This window comes from Balaenoptera musculus, chromosome 21, assembly GCF_009873245.2.
Source record: "Balaenoptera musculus isolate JJ_BM4_2016_0621 chromosome 21, mBalMus1.pri.v3, whole genome shotgun sequence".
Taxonomy (NCBI): domain Eukaryota; kingdom Metazoa; phylum Chordata; class Mammalia; order Artiodactyla; family Balaenopteridae; genus Balaenoptera; species Balaenoptera musculus.
In genome coordinates, this window is record NC_045805.1 from 26,426,515 (window position 1) to 26,452,061 (window position 25,547).

Below are 25,547 nucleotides of genomic sequence, written 5' to 3' on the forward strand. Positions count from 1 at the left end.
CTATTAAGAAAATGAAAAGACAACCCACAGACTGAAGGAAAACATTTGTTAATTTTATAATTGACAAATGACTTGTATTCACAGTGTATAAAGAATTCTTACAAGTCAAGAATAACAAGTCAAACAACTCAGTTTTTAAAAAATGAGCAAAAGACTTAAAGAGATATATCACAAAAGAAGATATTGACAGCAAATAAGCCATCAAAAGATATTCAACATCATTAGTTATTAAGAAAATGTAAATTAAACCGCAGTGAGATACACTATACACCCACTAGAAAGGCAAAAATTAGAAGACTGACCACACACCAACTGTTAATGAATGAACTCTCATACAATGCTGGCAGGAATATAAGATGGAGAAACTCTAGAATATAAATTAGTAGTTTCTCAAAATGTTAAACGGACATCTACCATATGACCTAGCCAATCCACTCCTAGGTATTTACGGAAGAGAAGTGAAAGCATATATCCATACAAAGATCTGTACATGAATGTTCACAGCAGCTTTATTTGTAATAGCCAAAAACTGGAAACAGGTGCATGGATAAGCAAATTTTGGTATATCCAAACTTCAGCAATATAGAGAAATGGACTCTTGATACACACAGAATTGTGGATAAACGTCAACATTATCATGCAGGATGAAAGAAGCCAGACACAAAAGAATACACACTACATGATTCCATTTATACAAAATTCTAGAAAACTGCCTTGGCTTCTTTGTCAAAAGTGACAAAAAGCAGATGAGTGGTTGCCTGAAGAAGCGGGTGGAAAAGGGATAGACTACAAACAGACATGAGGAAACGTTTAGGGGAGAATAGAAATGTCTGTCATCTTGACTGAGGTGATGGTTTCACAGGTGTTTGCACATGTAATAACTAATTCAACTGCAAACTTTAAATATATGCAGTTTATTGTACATCAATTATACCTCAATAAAGCTAATTTTTTTAAGTTTACCCCAATTCTGTAAAGTTATATTCCTGATTATTCCATGTTGTCTCCCCTATTAAAGCCTCTTTGAGGACAGGATCATGTATCAATAAATGTTCTTTAACTAACATTAACTCCTGGGTTGGTCTCTTCAATACTGAAAGACTTTCCCCTACATAAATCAAGCAAACGACACTGAGAATAGGCCCACTCAGATTCACTAGGTGTGAGGAACAGATTCAAGATGGCCCCATGATATCCACACCTCCTGGTATTCACGCCCTTGTGTTATCCCCTCCCCTCGAGTGTGGGTGTTACTTGTCACTTGCCTCTAACCAATAGAGTATGACAAAGGCGAGAGGATGTATGTGACGACATGCATGTGGTTACACTCGTGAGACTGTAGCACTGGTCTTGGCATCTCCCCCTCCCTTGCTGGCTTTGAGGAAGCAAGCAGCCACGTGCGGGAAGCACAGGACAGGGAACTGCGGGTGGCCTCGAGGAGCTGAGGGCAACCTACAGCCTACAGCCAGCAGGAAACCGAAGCCCTCAGTCCTACAACCTCAAGAAACTGAATCTGCCAACAAGCATGTGAGTTTGAAAGCAGACCTGTCCCCAGTTAAGCCTCTAGATGAGAACCCAGCCCTGACTGACACTTTGATTGCAGCCTTCCAGAGAACCCAGGTAAGCCACGACCAGAATCCTAACCCACAGAGACTGTGAAATAACAAAAGTTTGTTGTTTTATGCCACTAAGTTTGTGGCACTATTGTTTAAACAGCAGTAGATAACTAATACACTAGGTTTGTACGTTTATGAGAGGAGGAAGCAGAATAGAGGAAGGGGAAATGCATTGAATATTCTAATAGTGTTTTCTACATCTAAATACCATGATTTAAACTACTATCAATTGTAAGATAAAAAATAATCAGAGTTGAGGAGATCAAATTATTTCTTTCAGCTTTTATTTGTCTGAAAGAGAAAAAGTGAAGAAACATTTACGTAGCTTACTTTAAGGCATATCCTATATATAAGCTGTAACAAATCTTATAAACACAAATGAAAACAGCTGGCCTAATACCCTTTAATTTACTTTCATGGTATGTTTTGTTCTGCTTTTCAACAATGAGCACATTTGCATTTGAGAATTGTACCAAGTTCTCTGAAATGCAAGCAAAGCCGTCCAGTCACCTCCAGTGACCACCTCTCTGGGAGGAGAAGAGTATGCTGGAGGACGGCTTACTCTGTTTCTCCTCCAAGACTCCAGAGAGAAGGACGTTCAACTACACCACCTTCAGGCACCCTGAAATACCACAACCAGACAGCTGGTTCCGTGGGAAATGCACGAATGTATGTATCCTCCTATATCTTTGAAAAAGCTATTGCCCAATGTCACTACACCCTCTTTTCCAGTCCCCAGTAATCATCCCAATAGGGTTTCTGTGAGATGCGGGAGCAGTTAGGGTTTGGGTGCTTCTTTCAGTTTTCTGTGAATATAATCTCCAACATCAAAAAGGATCGTGAAAATGAGTCCAGGCAAATCTTCATCCTCAGAAGTTCTGTTTTCTGCCTTGATATATTTTCAGAATCAATAATTGGTATAGCATGGGCAATTAATGTGGTCTCTACTTTCTCATGTGTTTTTTGCAGTGGCGCGTGTGTGTGTGTGTGTGTGTGTGTGTTTTGGTTTTTGCTGTAAGGTGGCCCTATAAATTAGGTGATAAAGGAAGTCACTGGAAATCAGGATGCATTCCCTGAGAAGAATGATGTAATATTTAGTGTTCCTGTTGCTGACCAAGACGCTCAGCTTAAAATAAAGATTTTATGAATAAAACTTTGTTATAAGAAACCAGATAAAATAATTTAAATTCTCATAATTATTAAAATTAGAAAATTAATGTTTCACATATTTTAAATTTGTCTAAGCATATACATATTTAGCACACGAAAGCCTCATACAGTATGTGTTCAATACATTAAAATAATTCCACACACTATTTATGTTTATGTTTGACCTGAAATTTCTATGCTAGCTAAAATAAACATTTAAATATTTAACAAAATTGTTTCCCTTCAGAGAATTTAGATAAAACGTTATGTGTATATGGGAGTCAAGGAAATGATGGGTGACAGCCAAGTAGGGCCATCTCATATTTTTCTAGATTTCAAAGGTAGTTGAAAGTAACCTTTTTCTTTCAACAAGTTTCCTTTTAATGAATTCGTTTCTCTATAAAGTGGAACCATTCCTGTCATAAATAATAAAGTAAGCAAATAAACATTAAGAGCATCTAGAGGGCTTCCCTGGTGGCGCAGTGGTTAAGAATCCGCCTGCCAATGCAGGGGACACGGGTTTGAGCCTTGGTCCGGGAAGATACCACATGCCGCAGAGCAACTAAGCCTGTGCGCCACAACTACCGAGCCTGCGCTCTAGAGCCTGCGAGCCACAACTACTGAGCCCGTGTGCCACAACTACTAAGCCCACGTGTCTAGAGCCCGTGTTCCACAACAAGAGAAGCCACCGCAATGAGAAGCCCATGCACCGCAACGAAGAGTAGCCCCTGCTCCCCGCAACTAGAGGAAGCCCGCGTGCAGCAATGAAGACCCAACGCAGCCAAAAAATAAAAATTAATTAATTAATTAATAAAAAAAAAAGAGCATCTAGAATTTGAAGATGTTACTAAGAACTTTAATTTTAATAATTTAAGAAAAAGAAGTCTTTTAAGGGTTATCCCCGACATTAATTGAATATTCTCTTTATATTAATAAGCATGTGTGTGTACCAGACACAGAAAGAGCAACAATCAGGGAGTGAGAGGAAGTGAGAGAGAGAGAGACAGAGAGAGAGAGGTTAATTGAGTGTGTATATGAAATGAAAATAAGTTTCAAAATGGCAGTCCATGGGGCATGAGCATAAGGGGTCTGGCATAAACCACAGCCTTGATGGAGAGGTTAAAGGACTGACCATGTGGATGAGATTCAGAACTTTCCATATTTTAAATTTTTTGGCCTTCTTCCTCCCCTGCAGCTTCCTTGTATTACTGCCCAGCACCTGCAGTATATTACCCTCCAGAAGAAACAATAAAGGAGAATTTAAGGCCTTCAGGAAGAGGGACAGGACTAGTAAACTTCATGACAGTCCTCAAAGAATAGAAATGAAATAGTCACCCTTGCCGCAGAGCCTGGCCTCTCTGATAGAAGTGAGGACCAGTGATGGGGCAGCTGCAATAGAATAATGCAGAGCAGCAGAGAACATCAAGACAGCCATCCCAGCACCTCTCTGCCAAACCCGGATTTGCTTACCTTTTCCTGGAGCCTAATGTTATCCCACACCTTGGTGCACACCATACACTCAAATGCGTCAATGTAGTTGTCCTGCTTGATGTCCTGCACCCCCCATTTCCGTTCCCTGAGAGCAGTGAGAAGTCGCTGATTCGAAATCTCACCCTTCAGCTTCCATTCTATGTAGGCCTGGTACAGTCTGTCGTCGTGATCCAGCTGTCTGATGTAACTTGCCAGTTCTCTAGGGTGAGAAAATTCTGATACCAGGATAGCACTTCTATTACTTGGAAGCCAGTCTGCGATGCTGGGTGATCCGTAATACACAGGGACAACCCCCAGTTTCAGAGGTCTCCAGAACTTCTCAGTGATGTAGTCATCGCAAACCGCATTCTCAAAAGCAAGGATAAACTTATACTGGGCAAGGATCCTATAAAAGTCACCAGTGTCCATAGAGGCTGGACCGTTCAGCTGCTGAGGGAGAGCTTTGTTTCGCAAACACTCACCATAAGAATCGACCTCAATGTACGTCATCAGCTCTCGAACGTAGCTGTCTCTGTCTGAGGGTGGGTCACAGTCGGACTGTACGTACACCAGAGGAGCGAGGCTTTTTCGAAGGTTGTTTTTGGACTGCAAGGGGACCAGGTATCGGAGTGACTTCAGGACTTCTGTACCCTCCAGGTACTGGGTAGTTAGTGGCAGGTGGGAATGCCGGCTGAAGGTGGCCGTGTAGTTGAACAAGGTGATGACTGGCTGGTGAAAGAGCTTATAATTGTTTTTCGGAGACTCTTCATGAAAAAGGGCCCAGTCGTGATGGGCTTTCCGAGGCAGAGGTAAGCTATCTATGTTAAAGTCAGTACCTAGGAGAAGAAAAGACAATGTAGTGTGTCCAAAGAACTCTGGGGTTTAAGTTTGAGTCCACCTGGTAAGATTAGTATACAGAGAAGTTTGAGGCTATAAATAAGTAGCATATTACAGTGTCTGCAAAATGCCTGGCAGTCAATCATGAAGCTTCCACCCTAGAAACTGCTCAGGGAGAGAATCACCAAGGAAAGGGACCCCCTCTCTCATTTTATGAAAAAGGAAATGGGAGAAGTGCCTATCCTGATTTTAAAGAATTTATTCCACTGCCTCCTGGCTTTTCTTCCAGAGGCATTGCCTAAGAGAGGGAAGGAGAAATGAAGAGACAGTTCTTAAAAAAGAAAAAGCAAGGGGCTTCCCTGGTGGCACAGTCGTTGAGAGTCTGCCTGCCAATGCAGGGGACACGGGTTCGAGCCCTGGTCTGGGAATATCCCACATGCCACGGAGCAACTAGGCCCACGAGCCACAACTACTGAGCGTACGTGTCTGGAGCCTGTGCTCCGCAACAAGAGAGGCCGCGATAGTGAGAGGCCCGCGCACCGCGATGAAGAGTGGCCCCCGCTTGCCGCAACTAGAGAAAGCCCTCACACAGAAACAAAGACCCAACACAGCCAAAAATAATTAATTAATTTAAAAAAAAAGAAAAGAAAAGAAAAAGCAAGAGAAAGGAAGCCAAAAAGGGAAAAGCAACCAGCTTGGCAGACTGATTAACTGAAAAAAAAGTGAAATCATGCAAAAGTAGCCAGAACAAATATACAGGAAAAAAATTTTTTTTAAATCTAAAATGATCAATTTCAACAAAGCACAGCGAATCAACCTTAGTAAAAATGGTAGACAAGAGGCTTTTAAAGACTTAAGAGCTGATAATAGCACTATGTTACAGACTGCTACAGGATGGACATGAATTAACAAGCACATCAAGAAATAAAGAAGGCATAACAGGATTATAGTTATGAGTGATTCCAGCTTCCACAGGATTAATTGGGGAAATCTTTGAAACACGATAATGTGCAGACAGAAGTGATGGATATGGTAAGCCATTGTTTCCTGACTGTGTGGGTGGAGACCCAACCAGGAAGAAGTTATTTCTATAACTGAGAAAGAAGAATTAAGACAATATCACAATACGTAATACAGAATTTCTAAGGTGTTCCGGACACTGATGATTTCTTGGCCCCGTGATTTGATTTTTTAAATATAAGAAAATGGCACACACACAAAAATCCATCTTCTAGCATCCACTGGGGGAAAACACACCAAATAAATTCTTCCAGCATAATAAAACATATTCTCTGGTAGAATTCATAAAAATTAGTTATTTAATGCCAGTGCACACTCTCTCAAATAAATATATACTCTTTGGTGCCAACAGTACATCAGTGAGGAATCAGTTAATCAAGAAAGGCTTTTAAACAATTAAAAACCAAATAAAATTATGCTGGAAGATATATACTGAGCCCACAGAAACTGCTGGAGAAAGTACAGACTACTGTCTTGATAACAGGCTTTCATTTCTCAATGATCAGGAATGAAAGACTAACATCTAAAAATGGTCATATATTTGTTTACTTGGCATTTGCTACATTGGACCTTTAGCATCAAAAAAGAATTTCATCCACATACCTGGAATGTAATGGCATGCAGAGCTGGATGGTCAGTAATGGTTAATAACCAAACATGAAGACATGGAAGAGAACTTGAGAGGAAAAGCAATTTATCACATTGAACTAGCTGCTGCTCATAAAGGTTCTAGGCTGGTCAAGTGGCCAACAATGGGAACTGAACCCATAAATTTGAGTTAGAACATAAAGCTTCCACCAAAGGCAGAGCAGAGAATCAAGGACATCTGCCTGGAACAGGAAGAACCAGAGTCCAATCCATAGGAGTCAGAGGCAGGGATCCAGATGTAAGATTAGAGACTGCAGGGAATACGGTTAAAACTAACATGGGTCTAGAATTAACTGGGGGATCCGGCACAGATGCCTTGAGACGGCCACACGAGTGGCTGTCTGCCGCTGTCATCTGTCACATGGGTGATTCTTTTTTTTTTTTTTTAATTATGTCTTTGTCTTTTGACAATTTTTTTTTAATTTATTTATTTATTTATTCATTTATTTATTTTTGGCTGTGTTGGGTCTTCGTTTCTGTGCGAGGGCTTTCTCTAGTTGTGGCGAGCGGGGGCCACTCTTCATCGCGGTGCGCGGGCCTCTCACTGTCGCGGCCTCTCTTGTTGCGGAGCACAGGCTCCAGACGCGCAGGCTCAGTAGCTGTGGCTCACGGACCTAGTTGCTCCGCGGCATGTGGGATCTTCCCGGACCAGGGCTCGAACCCGTGTCCCCTGCATTGGCAGGCGGATTCTCAACCACTGCGCCACCAGGGAAGCCCATGGGTGATTCTTAATCTGCCTTACCCTGTGGTTGCCACGGCAAAGATCCAAACTGCAGAGCAGAAAGACACAAAGCCGACCTCCAGTGTTTCAGAGAATGGAGAGGGCCTGTCTTTCATCAGTGTTTGGCTACATCAGTGAAGTATTATAAGAGGAACTAAAAATGGCTGTCGAGACCTTTTCAGGGCCAATATCTAGGTCCGTGTGTTGGTAATAGGAATGAGACTTGAAACTGGTACCAGTTATAATGAGCTTTTCATTCATTATAGCTAGAGGTGAGTCTTCCAGGCTCATTCAGCCAAGTTGCTACTGGAACTTTGATGTTGGGAAGAAGGAGAGAAGAGCATAAGGTCCCTCAAACGTGCAATCTGTAGTAGAAAAAAAGCCTGCAGAATCTAAGCAAGAAACACTTATTTATATTCATCCCCTAAAAACAAACACAGTTTTTTAAAAATGAGAGCTTGCGGTTCTCATACATCTGAATTCTGTTTCGTTTGTAGGAGTGGGACTATCTTTAATAGTGGGGGAATGCCTCTTTAATAGAGAGGAAAGTTTAAGGGACCTAACTTTCCAGAAACATTTCCCATTATTTGCTACTTTAAAAAGTATTTCCTAGTTACTTCCCTAAGATATACATACACACACACACACACACACACACACACACACAATCACATTAAAACAGGTTTTCCTTCCAAACTAAAATTCTCTGAGGAAGATTAAAAAACATATGTCATTTTGCCCAGCAAGCTCCTCTCCTAAACTTAGAGCTTCAGATGGTAAACACTTAAGAATTCTAAAATTAGAACCATAACAGACCTAAAATACTACTTTGAGGATATCACGACCTAGAACGTGAGTGGTGATATTGAGCAGTTTCTGAAAGGTATCAGATGTGGCTCAGGAACCAGCTGAGTTGTCTAGCTCTGACTCCAGGGCAATGCCCACTATAACAAGAGTTGCAACTGGGGTCTTTAAAGAAATGAAAATCAGTTAAACTATGATAAATCCATAAAAATGTGACTAACTTGCGTACGATTGGTTCAGTAGTTTTATACAGCCATCTTCACTGGCTTTACGTTTAACAACTTCAGATTTAAACTTTTGTTTCTCTGGGTTATTTTGTGTTTATTGAATACTGACAAATTCACTCGTTCCTTTAACAGCTGACAGATCTTAAGCACTAAAGTGCACTGTAAAGGGAATTGCAACTTGGAGCACAAATGGAATAAAATTAATGCTGGCGAACGGTGTCAGATTGCTGACGATGGGGACTGAATCTGAAATGGCAGAGAAGCAGAGGAGCGACCATCCTTTATGATATGTTTATGTGCTCCCTTTCTTCTGCAGGGGCATATACTCTTCTTTTATGGTTCCCACACAAACTGGTAGAAGCAGAAGGCAACACATATTATTAACCCCACTCTATGAAGAAAGTTTAGTTTGAGTCATGTACCTGGAGTTAAAGATCCCCGGTGGGGACCAGAATTTTCAGACTGGCTAATGGCAAAGGACCAGAGAGATCACTGGCCCCGCTACAATGCTGATTCTGTTGAATAACTTACTCTTGGCACTCCCAAGACACTCACGGAAATATTACCCAGCTTAAACCCAGCCCACTTGGGAAGAGGCACGCCTTCACTCAGAAAAAAGAAATGCTCCCACACAATGTCCCCCAGAGGTCACCTGTTTCTAAAAAGAACCTCTACTGTAAAACGGTGTTTTTCCCATAAAATGTGATCCTGCAAAAATACCCCGATAGAGGAATCTAAAACTTTGGAGGAAAAACAATCTAGGCCAAGGGGCTGCCTCATGATATTATCATTTGCATAGTTCATTGCTATTTTTAAAGCCATTTCATGTGACTTTTCTTAACCAACCCACACAGCCCCATCAGGTCATCTATTTTCTCTAAGGTTCTGAGGGTTAACTAAAAGTGCCACACAGGCACCTCTGCAGACAGCCTGGCTCTAGCCAATTCAAAGGGGCTCTGGCAGGAGCCCTAACTTCTAGACCCATATTCTTCCCTCTTCTCCCATCTTCTCTGTTCATGAGTCCTTTCACCTGCCGCTTAATCAATTCTACGTCACGTAGTCCTCTCTCAAGTATACATGTTCAACTAGGCGTCTGTCCATTCTACCCCTGGGCGTGGAAATTTCTCAAGCCCCCTCACTGAGCCCATGCTGAGGGCCAGTCAATAACTTTGTAGTCCCCTTCCTAACAGTGTAGGGCCAGAGGCAGGAGTACAAAGAGAGTCCCGCCCACCATAGGCCTGAACGTTTAAAGGCTATAAATCAATCTAACACGCTGCTAAATGTTTTACCCTTCTACCTTTACATACATATAGATTCATGACGTTTTTAAATGTGCAAAGCAACGGTTCACACCAAATATGGATAACATCTATTCAAAATTAACATCATTCTCTGCCACAAACCATGATTCACTTTGGGGCCTGGCATGGGGTGAGAAGAGGAGGGAGAGGATTCTTCCTCACTTGTTGGTTCACCCTCACCTAATCCCTCCAACCTTCCCCTCCATTCGCTCAGGACACCACAGGGGAAACACCCACTTGCTCTCCCTCCTTGGGGTCTTGCCCTCTGCCCCCACTGTCCAGCTGCCTCCTGAAGCTCTCCGGTGTGTTGTCTCTAAGGTTTCTCCACCACTGAAAGAGTCCCCACCAGACAACCTCCGCCCCACCTTTCAAGGCCCTCAAAGGAACCTGCAGCTGAAGGGCAGGTTCCATTCAGAACTCTCAGACCCCTCCAAGTTCCACGCTAGCATGCAGGTGTGCCTGTCCCCCATTCCTTCCACCCCTGGCTCTGTCCCACACCGTGTGGACCCTGCGCACGTGGACGCGGACACCTCGTTCTGCGAGTCCAAGTTCTGTCCTGCGCCCTCTTCTCACTACGCCTCAAGCTCGGCTGGCCGCCTCCCTGGCTGCAGAGCCCAGTTTCAGCAAGGAATCCGGCTATGCTGGTCTAGGGAGAATGCCCCACCTTGAGGTCTGACCAAGTTCCTCACCCCACACACTGGACGGCTCAGTCCCCTGGCTGCCTTTAGCAAGAATCCTGTGGCCTTCCCTGGTGGCGCAGCGCTTAAGAATCCGCCTGCCAATGCAGGGGACGCGGGTTTGAGCCCTGGTCAGGGAACTAGATCCCACACATGCCGCAACTAAAAAGCCCGCCAACCACAACTAAGGAGCACATGTGCCGCAACTAAGGAGCCGGCAAGCCACAACTAAGGAGCACGCCTGCTGCAACTAATACCTGGTGCAACCAAATAAATAAATAAATAAGAAAACAACTGAGTACTTTTTCCAAAGCAAGTCTACCCACCATGTAGATACAGAACTGCCAAATCATTCCATCCCACTTAGCCTTTGAGCCACTTTTTGACCCTAGTTGGAAGCTATGACCTGGAAAAATAAACTTTCCTTAGAGTCTCTCCCTACCCAAGAGAGAACACTCCAGAATAAAGCACTGTCCTCCAGGGGATTCTCTGGCGGTCCAGTGGTTAGGACTTGGTGCTTCCACTGCCAGGGCCCGGGTTCAATCCCTGGTTGGGGAACTAAGATCCTGCAAGCCATGCAATGAGGAAAGAAGGGAGGAAGGAAGGAAGGGAGGGAGGGAGGGAGGAAGAAAGAAAGGGAGAAAGGGAGAAAGAAGGGAAGGAAGGAAGGAAGGAAGAAAGGAAGAAAGAAAGAAAGAAAGAAAGAAAGAAAGAAAGAAAGAAAGAAAGAAAGAAAGAAAGAAAAAACTGTCCTCCAAAGTTAATCATGTGTAGGATACTCTCAGCTTGATTTTCTAATATACACAGAAAATCTAATCTTGACCAAGGATTTTAGGTCCACATTAAGAATCCTTAGTAACATAATGAATAAATTATATTTTATAGGCCCAAGTTTAATACTGTAAACAAATAAAATGCACCCCTCCTATGGCAGTCAAAAAGAGAAAGACAGTAAATGCATAAAGCAAAGAACATAAATACTTTCCTATAATTGTTATTTTATTTAAATTTTTTCATCCAATTCCTCGTATAATAAATGCTCGATACACGAAATTTTATTGCACTAAAAAAACATAAAAGAACGACCAGAGGGTAGAGGGGAGGAGGAGGAGAAGAAAGATCATCCATATTCCCAAAGAAAAGCAAGGTTTCACGTCGGGGTGTACGAGTGTCTGAGTGTGTATGAGTGTGCCAGTGTGTCAGTATGTGAGCGTGTGTAGGTAAGATTCAAATAAGAACATATTTACTACAACTCTTCAGTAGAGTCACAGCTAATATGGCTTGGAAAAAATTCACAGTGATAATAGTTTATGCTGTAATTGTTCATACTCAAAGAAAGATAAAAGTTGTCCCAAAACACACCCTATCCTATAGAGACTGTGGGCCCCAAAACCAGAAACGAAAATCCCCTCATACACTCTCGTCCTGACGCGGGAAGCCTAACAGGTGAGACATCTTGCTTCGCGGCTCAGTATATCACCCCCTGTCCCCCAAAGCTGCAGTGCCAACAAGTGAGCAGGTGTTTGGGAGCAAAAGTACAAGACATGGAGTGAGAAAATGAGGCTGCTCGGAGAGGGAGGTCATCACACAAAGTCTGGGGGTTGATGGACGTGTTCAGGTAGGTGAGGTCACAGAGGTTTCAGCAGCCACAGCCGTCAGATGACCATGTGCAGAAATGGCAGAGGAGAAGGATGCTTCTGTGAACTGGTGAACTGCTGAACAAACAGGGTAGCCTACCCCAGATTTCTGGCTGATTTAAGAAATAAATGCCTTGATTGCTAAGCCACTTTTTTTTTATAAATTAATTAATTTATTTATTTATTTATTTTTGGCTGCGTTGGGTCTTCGTTGCAGTGCGCGGGCTTCTCACTGCGGTGGCTTCTCTTGCTGCGGAGCACAGGCTCTCCGCGCGGGCTTAGTAGTTGTGGCTCGTGGGCTCTAGAGCGCGGGCTCAGTAGTTGTGGCGCACGGGCTTAGGTGCTCCATGGCATGTGGGATCTTCCCGGGCCAGGGCTTGAACCCGTGTCCCCTGCATTGGCAGGCGGATTCTTAACCACTGCGCCACTAGGGAAGTCCCTAAGCCACCTTTGGTCACGTTCTTCATACTTGCAGCCTGATCCATCTGAATGACGATGGTCTTAGTCTGTGGCCTAATGTTTGGGAAGTCTGCGTGTTGCTGTACTGAGAAGCGATCTTATAGATGAGACCCCGCTGCTCTTCTTCTAAAACAGGCTAAATTGCTACTGCCAGTGGACCTGGAGGAGGTGAATTCTTCTGCAGGAAGAGCTTTCCAAGTTGCCCAACTCCTCATTTCGTTGTTCCCTATCCGATTATCTCGTGGTCTATTGAATAGGCCTGAACTATAGCATTTATCATACTCAGCTGTAATTATGTGAGTACCTGTCCAGCCCTCCAGCAGACAGGGAGGCTTTCAAGGACCCATGTCTTGTTTCATCTTTGCCTGCAGAACCTAACATACTGCCTGGGATTTAGCAGGTACTCAAAGATATTTGGAAAATAAATATAGATGCATTTTTTGGTCTTATTTTGCAAATGTCAGGCCTAAGCTTATTTGGGCAAGAAGAGATAGAGAAAGAGCAAGAAGTAAAAGTAGAAATTGGGTGTTAATGGCAAGCATTTGTCAAGGGGATAGAGCTCAAATGTGGAACCACTGGGAATTCTAAAAAAAGAAATCTTAAAATTAAGTCAAAGCATTGAAAGCCCTTCATACAAGTGTCATCTGCAAATTATGTAAGTCCCATCAAACAAACAGGAATTTCAGTTCACAGTCCTAGCTGTTTGATTTCATGACCTGCATCTCCACCCAATGAGGTCAACAGGTTTCTGTAAACATAAAAGGATAGGGCTTCCCCGGTGGCGCAGTGGTTATGAATCCGCCTGCCAATGCGGGGGACACGGGTTCAAGCCCTGGTCCGGGAAGATCCCACATGCCGCAGAGCAACTAAGCCCGTGCGCCACAGCTACTGAGCCTGCGCTCTAGAGCCCGTGAGTGACAACTACTGAAGCCCGCACGCCCAGAGCCCATGTTCTGCAACAAGAGAAGCCACCGCAATGAGAAGCCCGCACACCACAATGAAGAGTAGCCCCCGCTCACCGCAACTAGAGAAAGCCCGCGTGCAGCAACAAAGACCCAATGCAGCCAAAAATAAAAACAAATAAAATAAATAAATTTATTTTAAAAAAAACATAAAAGGATATATTAAGTTAGGGAGAAAGAGGTGAAATGAATTGATGAGAAAATCACTACATCATCTTAGGACCTTTCTCCTGCCTCATTTACTCTGACAAATATAGCAATTTTATTTTAATTACTTATGATAGTACTTAATGGTAGACTAGTGACACTACCACCCCATAAGAAAAAAATGAAGTCTTAGCAACACTTTGACATCCAGTTATTAATTCTTTGCAAAAAAAAATATGACAGAGTCAATGATTTGAGAAAGAATTAGTGAGTTATAAAAATTTAAAAATGGGATAGTAAGGAAAAGCTAAAGAACTAGACTCTTAACTGATCTTTGGTATGGAAGACCTTCTAGGCGGAGGTCATTTCTGTACTATTCAATATGTACTTCACAATTTTTTTTGATCACAATTAAAAGTATTAAACGTTGGCAATGTCAGAGCTCTTAAAATAGTATTCTGGAAAGCAGAAAAGTAATGAAGCATAGTATGTCCTTAATAAAATAGGGAACCAAACTATAAAAAATATTTTTTTAAAAAATCAGTTGAAATCAGGTAAGTGACACAAACCCAGCCCTCCAGCTGCACGGCTTATAGCTGCATGGCTTCCGGAGGCATTCTCCCAGAGTTGGGTCCCCTGTAGCTGAGCCTTAAGGTGAGGAAACATAAAATGTCCATTTTTCTTGCCTTTCCTCTATTGTTTAGATGCTCATTCCCCTGGTGCCCTAATGTTCTTTACGGTATCTAGTAGAGGGGGCTAGGGCAACCAACCCATCCCAACTTGCCTGGGACTTCTCCAGTTCTATCAGTGAAAATCCTGTATCCGAGGAACCACCTGAGTCCTGGGCAACTCCAGACAGTTAGTCACCCCCCCCCAGGCCACACTCCCACGAAAGAAAAAATCATCCAGGCAGAAGGGGCATGAGTCTTATTGCCTGTCAGTGTGGGCTACAAATCAGAGTTTCATCTCTTTTTGACTGGAAAATAGAGTAATCTCAAATATATGCTGCGAGACAGAAGCCAGACAAAAGAGGGTCCACAGTGTACAATTCAATTTATACAAAGTCTCTAAACGAGCAAAACTAACCTATAGTGATAGAAATCAGATCAAAGGGATAGCAGAGAGCAGGGCGTAGGGGCAGACTGGCTTACAGAAGGGCACAGGGGAAATGTCTTAACTGATAAATTGTCACCAACTGCTGACTTAGAATGTGTGCCTTTCTTATATGTAAACTTCACCTTTCAAGAGTTGATTTTTAAAAGAAGAGTGAGATCTTCCATCACCCTGATCTTCCTGAAAAGATTCAGGACAGACTGGGGCAACACCTTTTAGGGATGCTGTTGGAGGGATCCCTGAGGCTTGAAGAAAGTCAAAGATCTATGGTCACTCTCAGCTCTACGGGAGCATCACATTACCCCGGTCCCTGTATAAAACAAATTCAAAATTCACTCAGAGCTCGTGCAGTCCTTGATTACAGGAAATTGTACAGATTCCTTCTCTGGAAATATCGAAAGAAAAGCATAGCTAGTGTTCTCCCATTCTACGTTGTTTGGTTGTTGTTATAACTATAAACTCATCAAAAGACCAGAAGACCAGAGGTACAATAGAAAGGGAGGTGGGGTAGATTTCAGTGCCTCTAATAATGCACTAGAGCAGCCCAACACAAACAGTTCTTAGTACAGAGATAATCCCAGCTGTGGGAACCTAATCTAATAAAAACGTGTGAAGTGGCTTTTGTTCAGGAGGTGGTCTCCATTCTGACCTTGAGGCTCTATTTACTTACTTCGAGGAAACATCTGAGAGTTGGCTAGATACTAGGGGATGGAGGAAAAGACTTCCAGGATGAAAGGATGGGGTACCTGAGAGGGGAACAGAGGATTCAAACCGATGCCCTTCAGTGAATCATTAAGTGACCCTACCCTTCAAGGGAAATAGACCTTGAGTATTTGATTTTTTAGAATGTTAACCTTACCCTGATCCAAGGAAACCATCACTTTTCAGTTCTCTGCCTCTTCCTTGATTCTAATACTGCCCAGAGAACTGGTAGGCACTGAAAATAATTGGCATCTGAGGCTGGAACGGATGGAATCTGCTTTGTTGCTAGGCAGTCCGGCGATAGCTGTGATCCTGCAGCACCCACAGGAGGGGAGGTTCTGCATGCTGGTGGTGACTGTGGGAGAAGAAAGCAGTCCAGCCTTTAAAAGGCCCATGGGGAAGCTTCCATGGACTTGCACTGGAAATTTCTCAAGTGAAAAGCCAGAAGTCTCCCACTTGTTACATATCTGGTGAGGGCTAAGACTCATGAGCCTCGGGAGTGTGCATGCGTGTAAATTTCCATGTGCCAAATGTCTGCGGGTTCCTGTTAGCCAGGAAAGCGGCTCTTTGCACTGCACCAACAGAGCCAAACATCTTCCCAGAATTATTTCCCAATTGGGAAATGGAAAGTTATTGGGTTGACTCTCCCATCTGCTGGTATGTAACGAAGTCTAGTCCATAGCTGAGATCCTGGCCGAGGGAAACATCAGAGCCAATTCCCTCCTCTGCAACTGTCAAGCTGAGCTGGCATGCAGGGGCCCCAGAGCAGTGCCATCTGCCCAGCCAGACCCTTCACGCCAGCCACCTGTTACTGATGACCACCCTGAACAGCCATTTCACTCAGGTTTCCTACCATATTGTCAGGTCCCCTCCATCTAATAATGAGCAGCGGCTGGGTGTTATGGTCCAGACCATTCAGATACCAAGCCTTGAAAATAAATCCTCCCCCAGTAACTTGGAGCTAGTACTCAGGAAAAATAATGGCACCACAGAGATATCTTTGAGCTTGCATAAAAGGAGTTAGAGGATTAGAATTGGTGAATGACGTTATGAGAAAAATAGCACATTCACTGATCCAAGGTACATAAGAAAATGAAGATAGAATAACACAAAATCAGGATGAAGGAGACAGACAGGGAAACGCTGAAGTAGTTTTAATCTACAGCTCAGGTGGAATGAGGTCAAAATGAACCACGGAGCAGTATTTCTATTAATCTGCTCCCTAGCAGATATGCTGAAGAAGAGGTGCTGGTTTCCTCTTTACTGAATGGCTCTATCTCGAGTGAAAAACTGCATAGTACCATTAGTTAATTAGAAAAGGAATCTTTAGAAAAATCTTCATTTGGTGTTTAAAACAACAACATGTCAAACTAAGAGGGGTTAATCTGGAAGACCATTTCAGGACAAGCTCTAAATAAAGCACATGTGAATCTCACTGAGCAGCATCAGAGAGTTTTGAAACTCAAAACTCTTAACTATACTTGCCAAGCATTCACCATTCACAGCTCAGAACAGGCATTTGACCACTACCAACCAATTCTGGTTGAACATCGAGTCACACCTCCTCGTGGACATTATACAGGCCACTCGAACCACTTTGACAGAGTTAACATATGAGCAATGATTAAATAACAATGCACCATATTTAAAACCCATCCTTACTAACTACACATTTTCATTGTCTTTAAGTCTAAAGACCTGCAACAGTAAAGCCCTCAATAGCAGTGATACTCTCGACCTTCGAAATCAACATTACCAAGCTACTTTTTTGAAGAAGCCCTCAAAATATCTTCAAAGACATAAATACAGAGCCAAGGAAAGCAAAAGCAAAGCCCTGGGAATAAATAGTAAACCAGTGAGAAGCTTAAAAAGGCTTCAAAAACACTCAGCAATGACTATACCATTGGAACTGCAATTCGATCCAGTCAATTCACTCTTCAACCTCAGAGCCATGCAAGGCAAGATAGAAAATACTGGCCATGTCATTCACAGGCCTAAGTGTCCATCGCAATGGGAAAAAAAGACCCACACCAAGCCACAAAACACCATGAATTTTTAGAAAACTGGTTATTTACAAAGGAATGGGAAGCAAAATAGTACCAGATACAAAGAGGCATATATACAAAGAGGTATATATAAAGGTGAACCCAATTCCAGCTACCGGTATTCTTAGTTAGTACTTATGGTACCTTTCCTTCAAAGACAGAAAGCTGTACCAAAATCAGAAATCTAAAGCCCCTTAATTAAATTAGCCTGTGTGACTAACTGGTCGCAAAGTTCACTTACAAAGGAAAAAGAATCAGAATGACATCGGACTTCTGGAACCCAAAGGAGCAAACCTTTCAAAATTCTGCAGGAGGACTTGCCTTATATTCTTAGGAAACAGTTAGAAGGGGCTGCAGCCACCCAAGGAAGTAAGTCAAGAAAGCAGGAAATAGACCTAGGAAATAAGGAATCCATCATAAAGCAGCAAAGAAAAAAAAAAAACAAACCCTCAGGATACTTGAAATTCCAGGATGAGAATATTCAGCAGAATTAGCAAGTAACAAGTCTAAACTGAGTGGGAGGGGTGTGCAGAACAAATGTTCCCTGGAGGAGAAATAAAATCAATAGATTATCTCATATGTCAGACCATTTATTTATTAAACTTTATTTATGTACCTAAAATTTATTTGTTTTATATACACAAAAATTCTACCTACATAGATAGGCATTTCATATATTGGATGGAAAACTGTTAAAATAAAATTAATGATAATGAATTAATAAAAACTAAGCAAATTTTTAAAGACAATTATTAGCTCTAGGTTTAAAAGTATCAAAAAAGGAAATGTACGATGATATAACATTTAGAAATTGTTTAAAATAATTAAGAGGGCGAGGAGGGGGCTTCCCTGGTGGCGCAGTGGTTGAGAATCTGCCTGCCAATGCAGGGGACACGGGTTCCAGCCCTGGTCTGGGAAGATCCCACATGCCGCGGAGCAACTAAGCCCGTGCGCCACAACTACTGAGCCTGCGCGTCTGGAGCCTGTGCTCCGCAACAAGAGAGGCCGCGATAGTGAGAGGCCCGTGCACCGCGATGAAGAGTGGCCCCCGCTTGCCGCAACTGGAGAAAGCCCACGCACAGAAACGAAGACCCAACACAGTCAAAAATAATAAATAAATAAAGTGTAAAAATTAAAAAAAAAAAAAAAAGAGGGCAAGGAGGAATGTGGGGATAATCAAACACAAATAAGAGAAGATTGATGATTGTTGAAGCTGGGTAAAATGTACCAAGATGAAAACTTAAAATTCTAACAATTATATAGTAAACAATGATTTCTGATGTCATTAAAAATAAACCAAATAACTGTCTCAAGAAATACAAGTATGCAGGTATTATTTAGATATATGAACACAAATTCCAGGAAAGCTACAGGAAACAGAGGATAGGAGAGAGGGAAAGAGAACTTTTTTTTCATTTAAGAAAAAAACCTTTTAGAAGATGTGGTACATATATACAATGGACTATTACTCAGCCATAAAAAAAAGAAGGAAATAATGCCATTTGCAGCAACATGGATGGACCTAGAGATTATCATACTGAGTGAAGTAAGTCAGACAGAGAAAGACAAATATGATATGATATCACTTATATGTGGAACCTAAAAAGAAGGTACAAATGAACTTATCTACAAAACAGAAATAGAGTTACAGATGTAGAAAACAAACTTATGGTTACCAAGGGGTCGGGGGGCAGTAATAAATTGGGTGATTGGGATTGACACATACACACCACTATATATAAAATAGAAAACTAATAAGGACTTAATGTGTAGCACAGGGAACTCTACTCAATACTCTATAATGGCCTAAATGGGAAAAGAATCTAAAAAAGAGTGGATATATGTATATGTGTAACTGATTCACTTTGCTGTCCACCTGAAACTAACACAACATTGTAAATCAAATATACTCCAATAAAAATTTTTTTAAAAACCTTTTAATACTATTTCATTTTTTTAATTGTTTATGCATTACTTTGGTAAAAATTAACAAAAAGCTTTATCCTCATAAGATATTTTTTGTTATGGCTGTATATAATTTCAATGTCTTTTTCCCTTTATTTATTTAATGAAATGAAAAGAATTAACGAGGGGTGACATTTGAACATGAAAAAGCATAACTGGAAATGGTAAGAATTCAATAGCCGGTTCCATTACGAGGTTTGACTGTATATACTGCCCTCTAGTGTCATGTCAAGGGAGAGCATCTCAAATTTTATAAACTATAAATTTACTTAAATCTTCAAATGTCACATGCTCTCTTTCTCCTGGATCTTCTCTCCTCCCCATGTAGTAAGTCTCCTACTTCTAGGACCCAAAAATCAGGTTTGGACTATTAGTTTTATGGTCTGGCTTCATTATGGATTCAAAAGGTTTTGATAGGAGGGTCTTGGAACCTGATCATGATTAATGGGGAAGTGTTCTGAGTTCTTAATAACTGTTTATTCAGTTGGGGAAAAGAATGCATTTGTTTTCCATTCCTTCAATCCCTTGAAGGTATATGCCTACAGAATCAAATACAGTGCTGGACAGAAGTCCAACATGTAGATGCTCCAAAAAGATTGAGTGAGTCTGGCAAGTGACTGATTTCAGAACTCATTTTGCTATTTGTGGGCAGTCAGGAGGGATGAAGTGTCACATAGGAAAGTGCTCATTGTTGTCACTAATAACTGCTTAAACCAAATATTTAAGGAATATGGACAAGGCAACACGGACAATATAATCTAAATCATTCCTGGGGAGAAAATGGAGAGATTAAATGACGGAAGGTTCCCCTTGACAGCCTCCATCCCCTCCCAAGAGGAAAAACAAAACCAAAAAACACCCGCTTTTCACCACACTTTTGCAATGAAAAGAATGCATTTTCTTCCTAAGCTTTATTAACTATTAGATAAAATCACACATCTCTCCCTGCCAAAACGCTGACACACGTTCAGTTCCAAGATGTGTTCCACTGCTCTTAGATAAGGGGGGAGCCCTGTGATGCCCCCCTGCCCACCACCCCAACTTCAACCATTTTCCATTTCCAGAATGGTTGCTCCTCCTCCCATCCCACCCTTGCTTTGCTGATCACAAAGAGATGCATTTGGACCTGCTGTTCAAATCATGCTGTGTCAATAGCTACAACAGCGTGGGCTGAGTTCTCCGGAGAAGCATTCTCTTGCAGGGCTTCACACAAATCTTCCTCCTCCAACAGTTCTAGTCAAGGTTGGAAATTCTTCAACTAGCTCAAGGTCATTCTAATGTTGGCTCTTGATCTATGAGCAGAGATCCTATTTCCTACATCCGTATTGCCTTGATTAACACTTTGGCCAAGAAAACAGTACAGTGAGTTTGTATCCATCCATATAAAACCAGGATGATAATTCCTGCAACGTGTGACCCTCATAAACATGCACACAGACCTTGGACATTTCAGATTCTGCGTCTCTGTTCGGAGATTATAAACTGTCAGTTACACAGATGTAGAGAATGGACATGAGGATGTAGGAAACAGGAGGGGATATGGGGGTATGTGTATACATATAGCTGATTCACTTTGTTATACAGCAGAAACTAACAGAACATTGTAAGGCAATTATACTCCAATAAAGATTTTTAAAATTAATTAGTTAATTAATTAATTTTAAAAAACTTTCAGGGACTTCCCTGGTGGTGCAGTGGTTAAGAATCCGCCTGCCAAATGCAGGGGACACAGGTTCGAGCCCTGGTCCGGGAAGATCCCACATGCCGCGGAGCAGCTAAGCCCGTGCACCACAACTACTGAGCCTGCGCTCTAGAGCCCGTGAGCCACAACTACTGAAGCCCGTGCACCTAGAGCCTGTGCTCCGCAACAACAGAAGCCACCGCAATGAGAAGCCCGCGCACCACAAAGAACAGTAGCTGCCGCTCACCACAACTAGAGAAAGCCCGCGCGCAGCAACGAAGACCCAACAGAGCCAAAAATAAATAAATTTATAATAATAATAATAATAATAAAACAAATTGTCGGTTAAATTGCAGTTTGGGGGGGGGGTTGTTTTTTCTTTTTCTTCTTCCAGCTTTAATGAGACACAATTGACATACCGCACTGTATAAGTTTACAGCATGATTTGACTTACATACATCATGAAATAATTACCACTAGTGAACCTCCATCATCTCATAGAGATTAAATTGCAATATTTTATATTTATGGTACACTTGCTTTCCCAAGGGCCAACAAGTCCGTAAACAGGGATGATAATTTCTCGTGTAAATGTTGAATCTACCAACATGGCACAAAACTGAACAGGGCCTGTTTCCCTTTAGGCATAATAAGTTAAAAAAGGCCATTGCCAAAATCTTTAAGAAGTTACCAGAATATCTAAGAAAGAGCATGGGCTTTTGAGCCAAGGGAGTCAGGGCTAAAAGCCCAGTTTAGCCATACAAAGATGACTTGGAGCATATTATTATACACTCTGAGTCACAGCACCCTCGTCATTCAAATGAGGATAATACTGACCTTCCAGGACTATTTTGTGCCTGTAACGCAGAGGGTACTTGAGAAATACTAGTTTCCTCCCCTTCCTCTTCTCACGTCCCAGCACCCCGAACTCCCTCCACCCCTCCCACCCCCTCATCAGTCCCGTCCCCCAGGCAAGGAGTAGAACTGCCACCATGTGCCATAAGCTCCCAAACAAAGCTGTGGCGGCAAGAAGAAACTGGCTCCTCCCCTTTCTTTACACCTCCATCTGCATCATACGGCTTCTCTTCTCGGTTTATTGGGGCAGGAATCTTTCCAACCCTAGAGAGGCCTCCTGAGACGCAATAAGCCACAAACTTGCCCAACTCACATCTGAGCAGCCCCCTTCACTTCTGCCACCCCGGCCTCCTCTACCGAACTCCAGCTACAAGTTTCTCCCTCTGGTTCCATTTCTCTCCTGGATAATCTGTTCTTTTGCTTCTCAGTTTTCACTCGTGTGTTCTCCCCTCCCTTTCCCCTTATTCCTGATTAAACAGCCTGACAAACTGCATTTTCTAACCTAAAAGACAAACCAGAGGCCTCTCCTCTGGCAGCTCTCTGCTGCCCCCTCTTGTCACAAAACGGAACTGGTCGCCACTCCGGCGGCAAAAATCTCATTTCAAGCTTCAGGAACACTCAGCATTTATTGAGGGCCTACTGTGTGCCAGGCACTATGGCAAGTATTGGAAATACAATAGTGAGCAAAACCAGAAATGCCCCTGTTCTCATGGAGCTTACAGTATACACTGGAAAAGGCAGGCATTAATCAACTGATCACATAAGTAAACATAAGGCCAGAACTCAAACGTGTTATGAAATGCTAAGAGAGCCTATACTAGAGAGGTCATAGGGGTCAAGGAGGGCTTCCTGGAGGCAGTGACCCAGGCTGAGATTGAAAGAGGAGTGGAATAAACAAATGAAGAGGGAGGAGGAACATCCCAGCGGGGAGGCAGCATGTGTTCTAAGGTCTATGGTAGGAGAGAACATTAGGAACTACAAGGGACCACAGGAAAATCAGTGCATCCAGAGGAAGCGGGAGAGTGCAGCTGGGTGAGCTGGAGGCCACAGAGGTGGTCCAGTTACGGTGGATTAGAGTAAAGCTGTAAAGGTAGAGCCTGAGAAAATGAAGAGATTAGAAAAAACATTTAGAAACTATATGCTGTATTTAGGAAATACAATCAAAAGAATTTTATGCTGGACTGGATACCCATGGAGGGTAAGGGGGAGGAGGGCTCCAAGGATGACCCCTACTTTCCTGACCTGCATAAATGGATGCACACTGCAGCCATTATCTGAGTTTCGAGGTGACTTTGTGACCCATAAAATGCATACAAGCAGACAATCAGTTATTCAGATACGGAGGGCAGAAGAGAGGTCTGGAGTGAAGACTTAAGCGCGGGTGTTATCTGCTTTTGGGCTGCAGCCCCTGCCCAGGAGGAGACGGCCAGGGCAGTAGTTCTAAACTACTGCGCAGGACCCCCAGGGGGAATGGGAATTTTCCGGGGCTGGGGAGATGGGGGCGGGTATCTCACAGTGACTGGGGATTGCTACTGCCATTCACAGGAGGGGACCCAGGATGCCAGACACTTTGCAAAACGCAGTGCAGTTCACAGAGAAGAAATGTCTCATGCCCCACATGCCATGGAGGTTAAAAACCTGTTTTTAATGATCTGAGCCTGGAATCTAACTTTATCTTTAACCATATAAACACCAAAGCTTGTATTTCTTGCCTCGTTTCAAGTTACACTGAATTTTCCAGGAATGTAGGAACCATGTAAATTAAGGGAAAAGCGGACTACTGTTTGGTATTTATCCAGACCTACTCACCATTTCAGAAAATCGCATCACTGTCCGAGGTAACTGAGTGCCAGTTCAACACCTCTCTGTCTGTCTACAAGGTAGAGTCTCCATAAACAACACCCACATTCACAACCAATGATTCTACACAGAGGCACAGCACTTGGCTACATCATTATGCCTTCATATGGCCAAGCACACACATACTGAAATGCCTATTACATATAAACTACTTTTCTTTATATTACAGAGAAAGCATGATATTTTTTAAATTACATATTGTTATAAGAAGCAGGCATTTAGGCTGATGGGATTGGGGACCACCAGCCAAGGGAGAAAGTCTAGAGTAAGAAACAGAGAGGGCCCTGGATGAGTCTTGATGGATTCCAACATTCAATGGCCAGCTACAAAAGGGTCTTGCGAGGGCAGACAAAGAAGAAGAAAAACCAGAAATGCTGGGTTGGAAAAGCATAGGAAAGAGGATATTTCAGGAAGGAAGACCGAGATACCGATGTCAAATATTGCTGAGAAGTCAAGTACGCTGAGGACTAGAAAATGCCTCCATCTCAGTTAGCAATCTGGAGGATCTGACAACAGGGACGTCACTGATAATTTAGCAAGAGCTGTTTCACTGGAAAGGTGGGGCTGGAGCAGAGAACTGAGAAGCAAGTAAGAGGTGGAGTGAGAAGACGGAGATGATTAGGATATGCTTCTTGGAGAAGTTAGGTAGTACAGGGAGAACGATAAAAGGTGATAAAATGTGAGTAGGGGATTGTGTTTTTGTTTAAGGGAGTGATTTGCCTACATGTATTTGCTAACATGACCTTTGTTTCCCTAGTGGAAAATGATGACGTGGGCTCCCTCTACTCAGGGGAGCTTAGGTTGGTTGAAGTGGGCAACAGAGGAAGGGGAAGAAGGTGGGACCGTGGGCTGAACCTGGAGCTGGGGCCTGAGTTCAGACTGGCCCCCCTCTCACAATATGCAACATTTTAAAGAGCCCATAAAATTCACCTATTGGAGTTTATGAAATTAAGTTCAACTCTGTAAGTTTTGAATTAATCCTTCACATTCAAGCTTCCTATAAGCAGGAGAACAGGTAAGGAAAGAGCAGGTAAGAAAGGAGGTCATTACTAATGAAATTCACTGACTCATTAAACTAATCAATAATCTTAAGCATGTGGTTTAAGATTTCATGAAATTTAGGAATGCTATGTCTGAATTTAAAAGTTTTTTTTAAAACACTATCTATAAGCATTTCCCAGCTTTAGATACAATGTGTCCCTGGAGATCGCATCTTTTTTTAAAATTATTTTATTGAAGTATAGTTGATTTACAAGGTTGTGTTAATTTCTGCTGCACAGCAAAGTGATTCAGATATATATATACATATATATATATTCCTTTTCACATTCGTTTCCATTATGGTTTATCACAGGATATTGAATATAGTTCCTTGTGCTATTCAGTAGGACATTGTTGTTTATCCATTCTATATCATTTTCTATATAACAATTTGCATCTGCTAACCCCAAACTCCCAATCCATCCCTCTCTTGCCCCCTCCTTGGCAACCACAAGTCTGTTCTCTATGTCTGTGAGTCTGTTTCTGTTTCGCAGATAAGTTCATTTGTGTCATATTTTAGATTCCACATATAAGTGATATCATATGGTATTTGTCTTTCTCTTTCTGACTTACTCCACTTAGTATGATCGTCTCTAGTTGCATCCATGTT

The 25,547-nt window shown here is 42.4% G+C and overlaps 1 protein-coding gene across 3 annotated transcripts in view; it reads right to left on the reverse strand.

The window, feature by feature from the left end:
* Positions 1–25,547, reverse strand: part of FUT10 (fucosyltransferase 10) — a 145,335-nt gene that overhangs the window by 68,598 nt on the left and 51,190 nt on the right. For all 3 annotated transcript variants that reach the window (XR_005018157.1, XM_036838609.1, XM_036838608.1), the window contains exon 4: positions 4,236–5,071. Coding sequence is in view for 2 of the 3 variants with exons in the window: in XM_036838609.1 (XP_036694504.1) it covers positions 4,236–5,071 (836 nt within the window). In the remaining variant the exon portion in view is untranslated. The remainder of the gene's footprint in view (positions 1–4,235; positions 5,072–25,547) is intronic.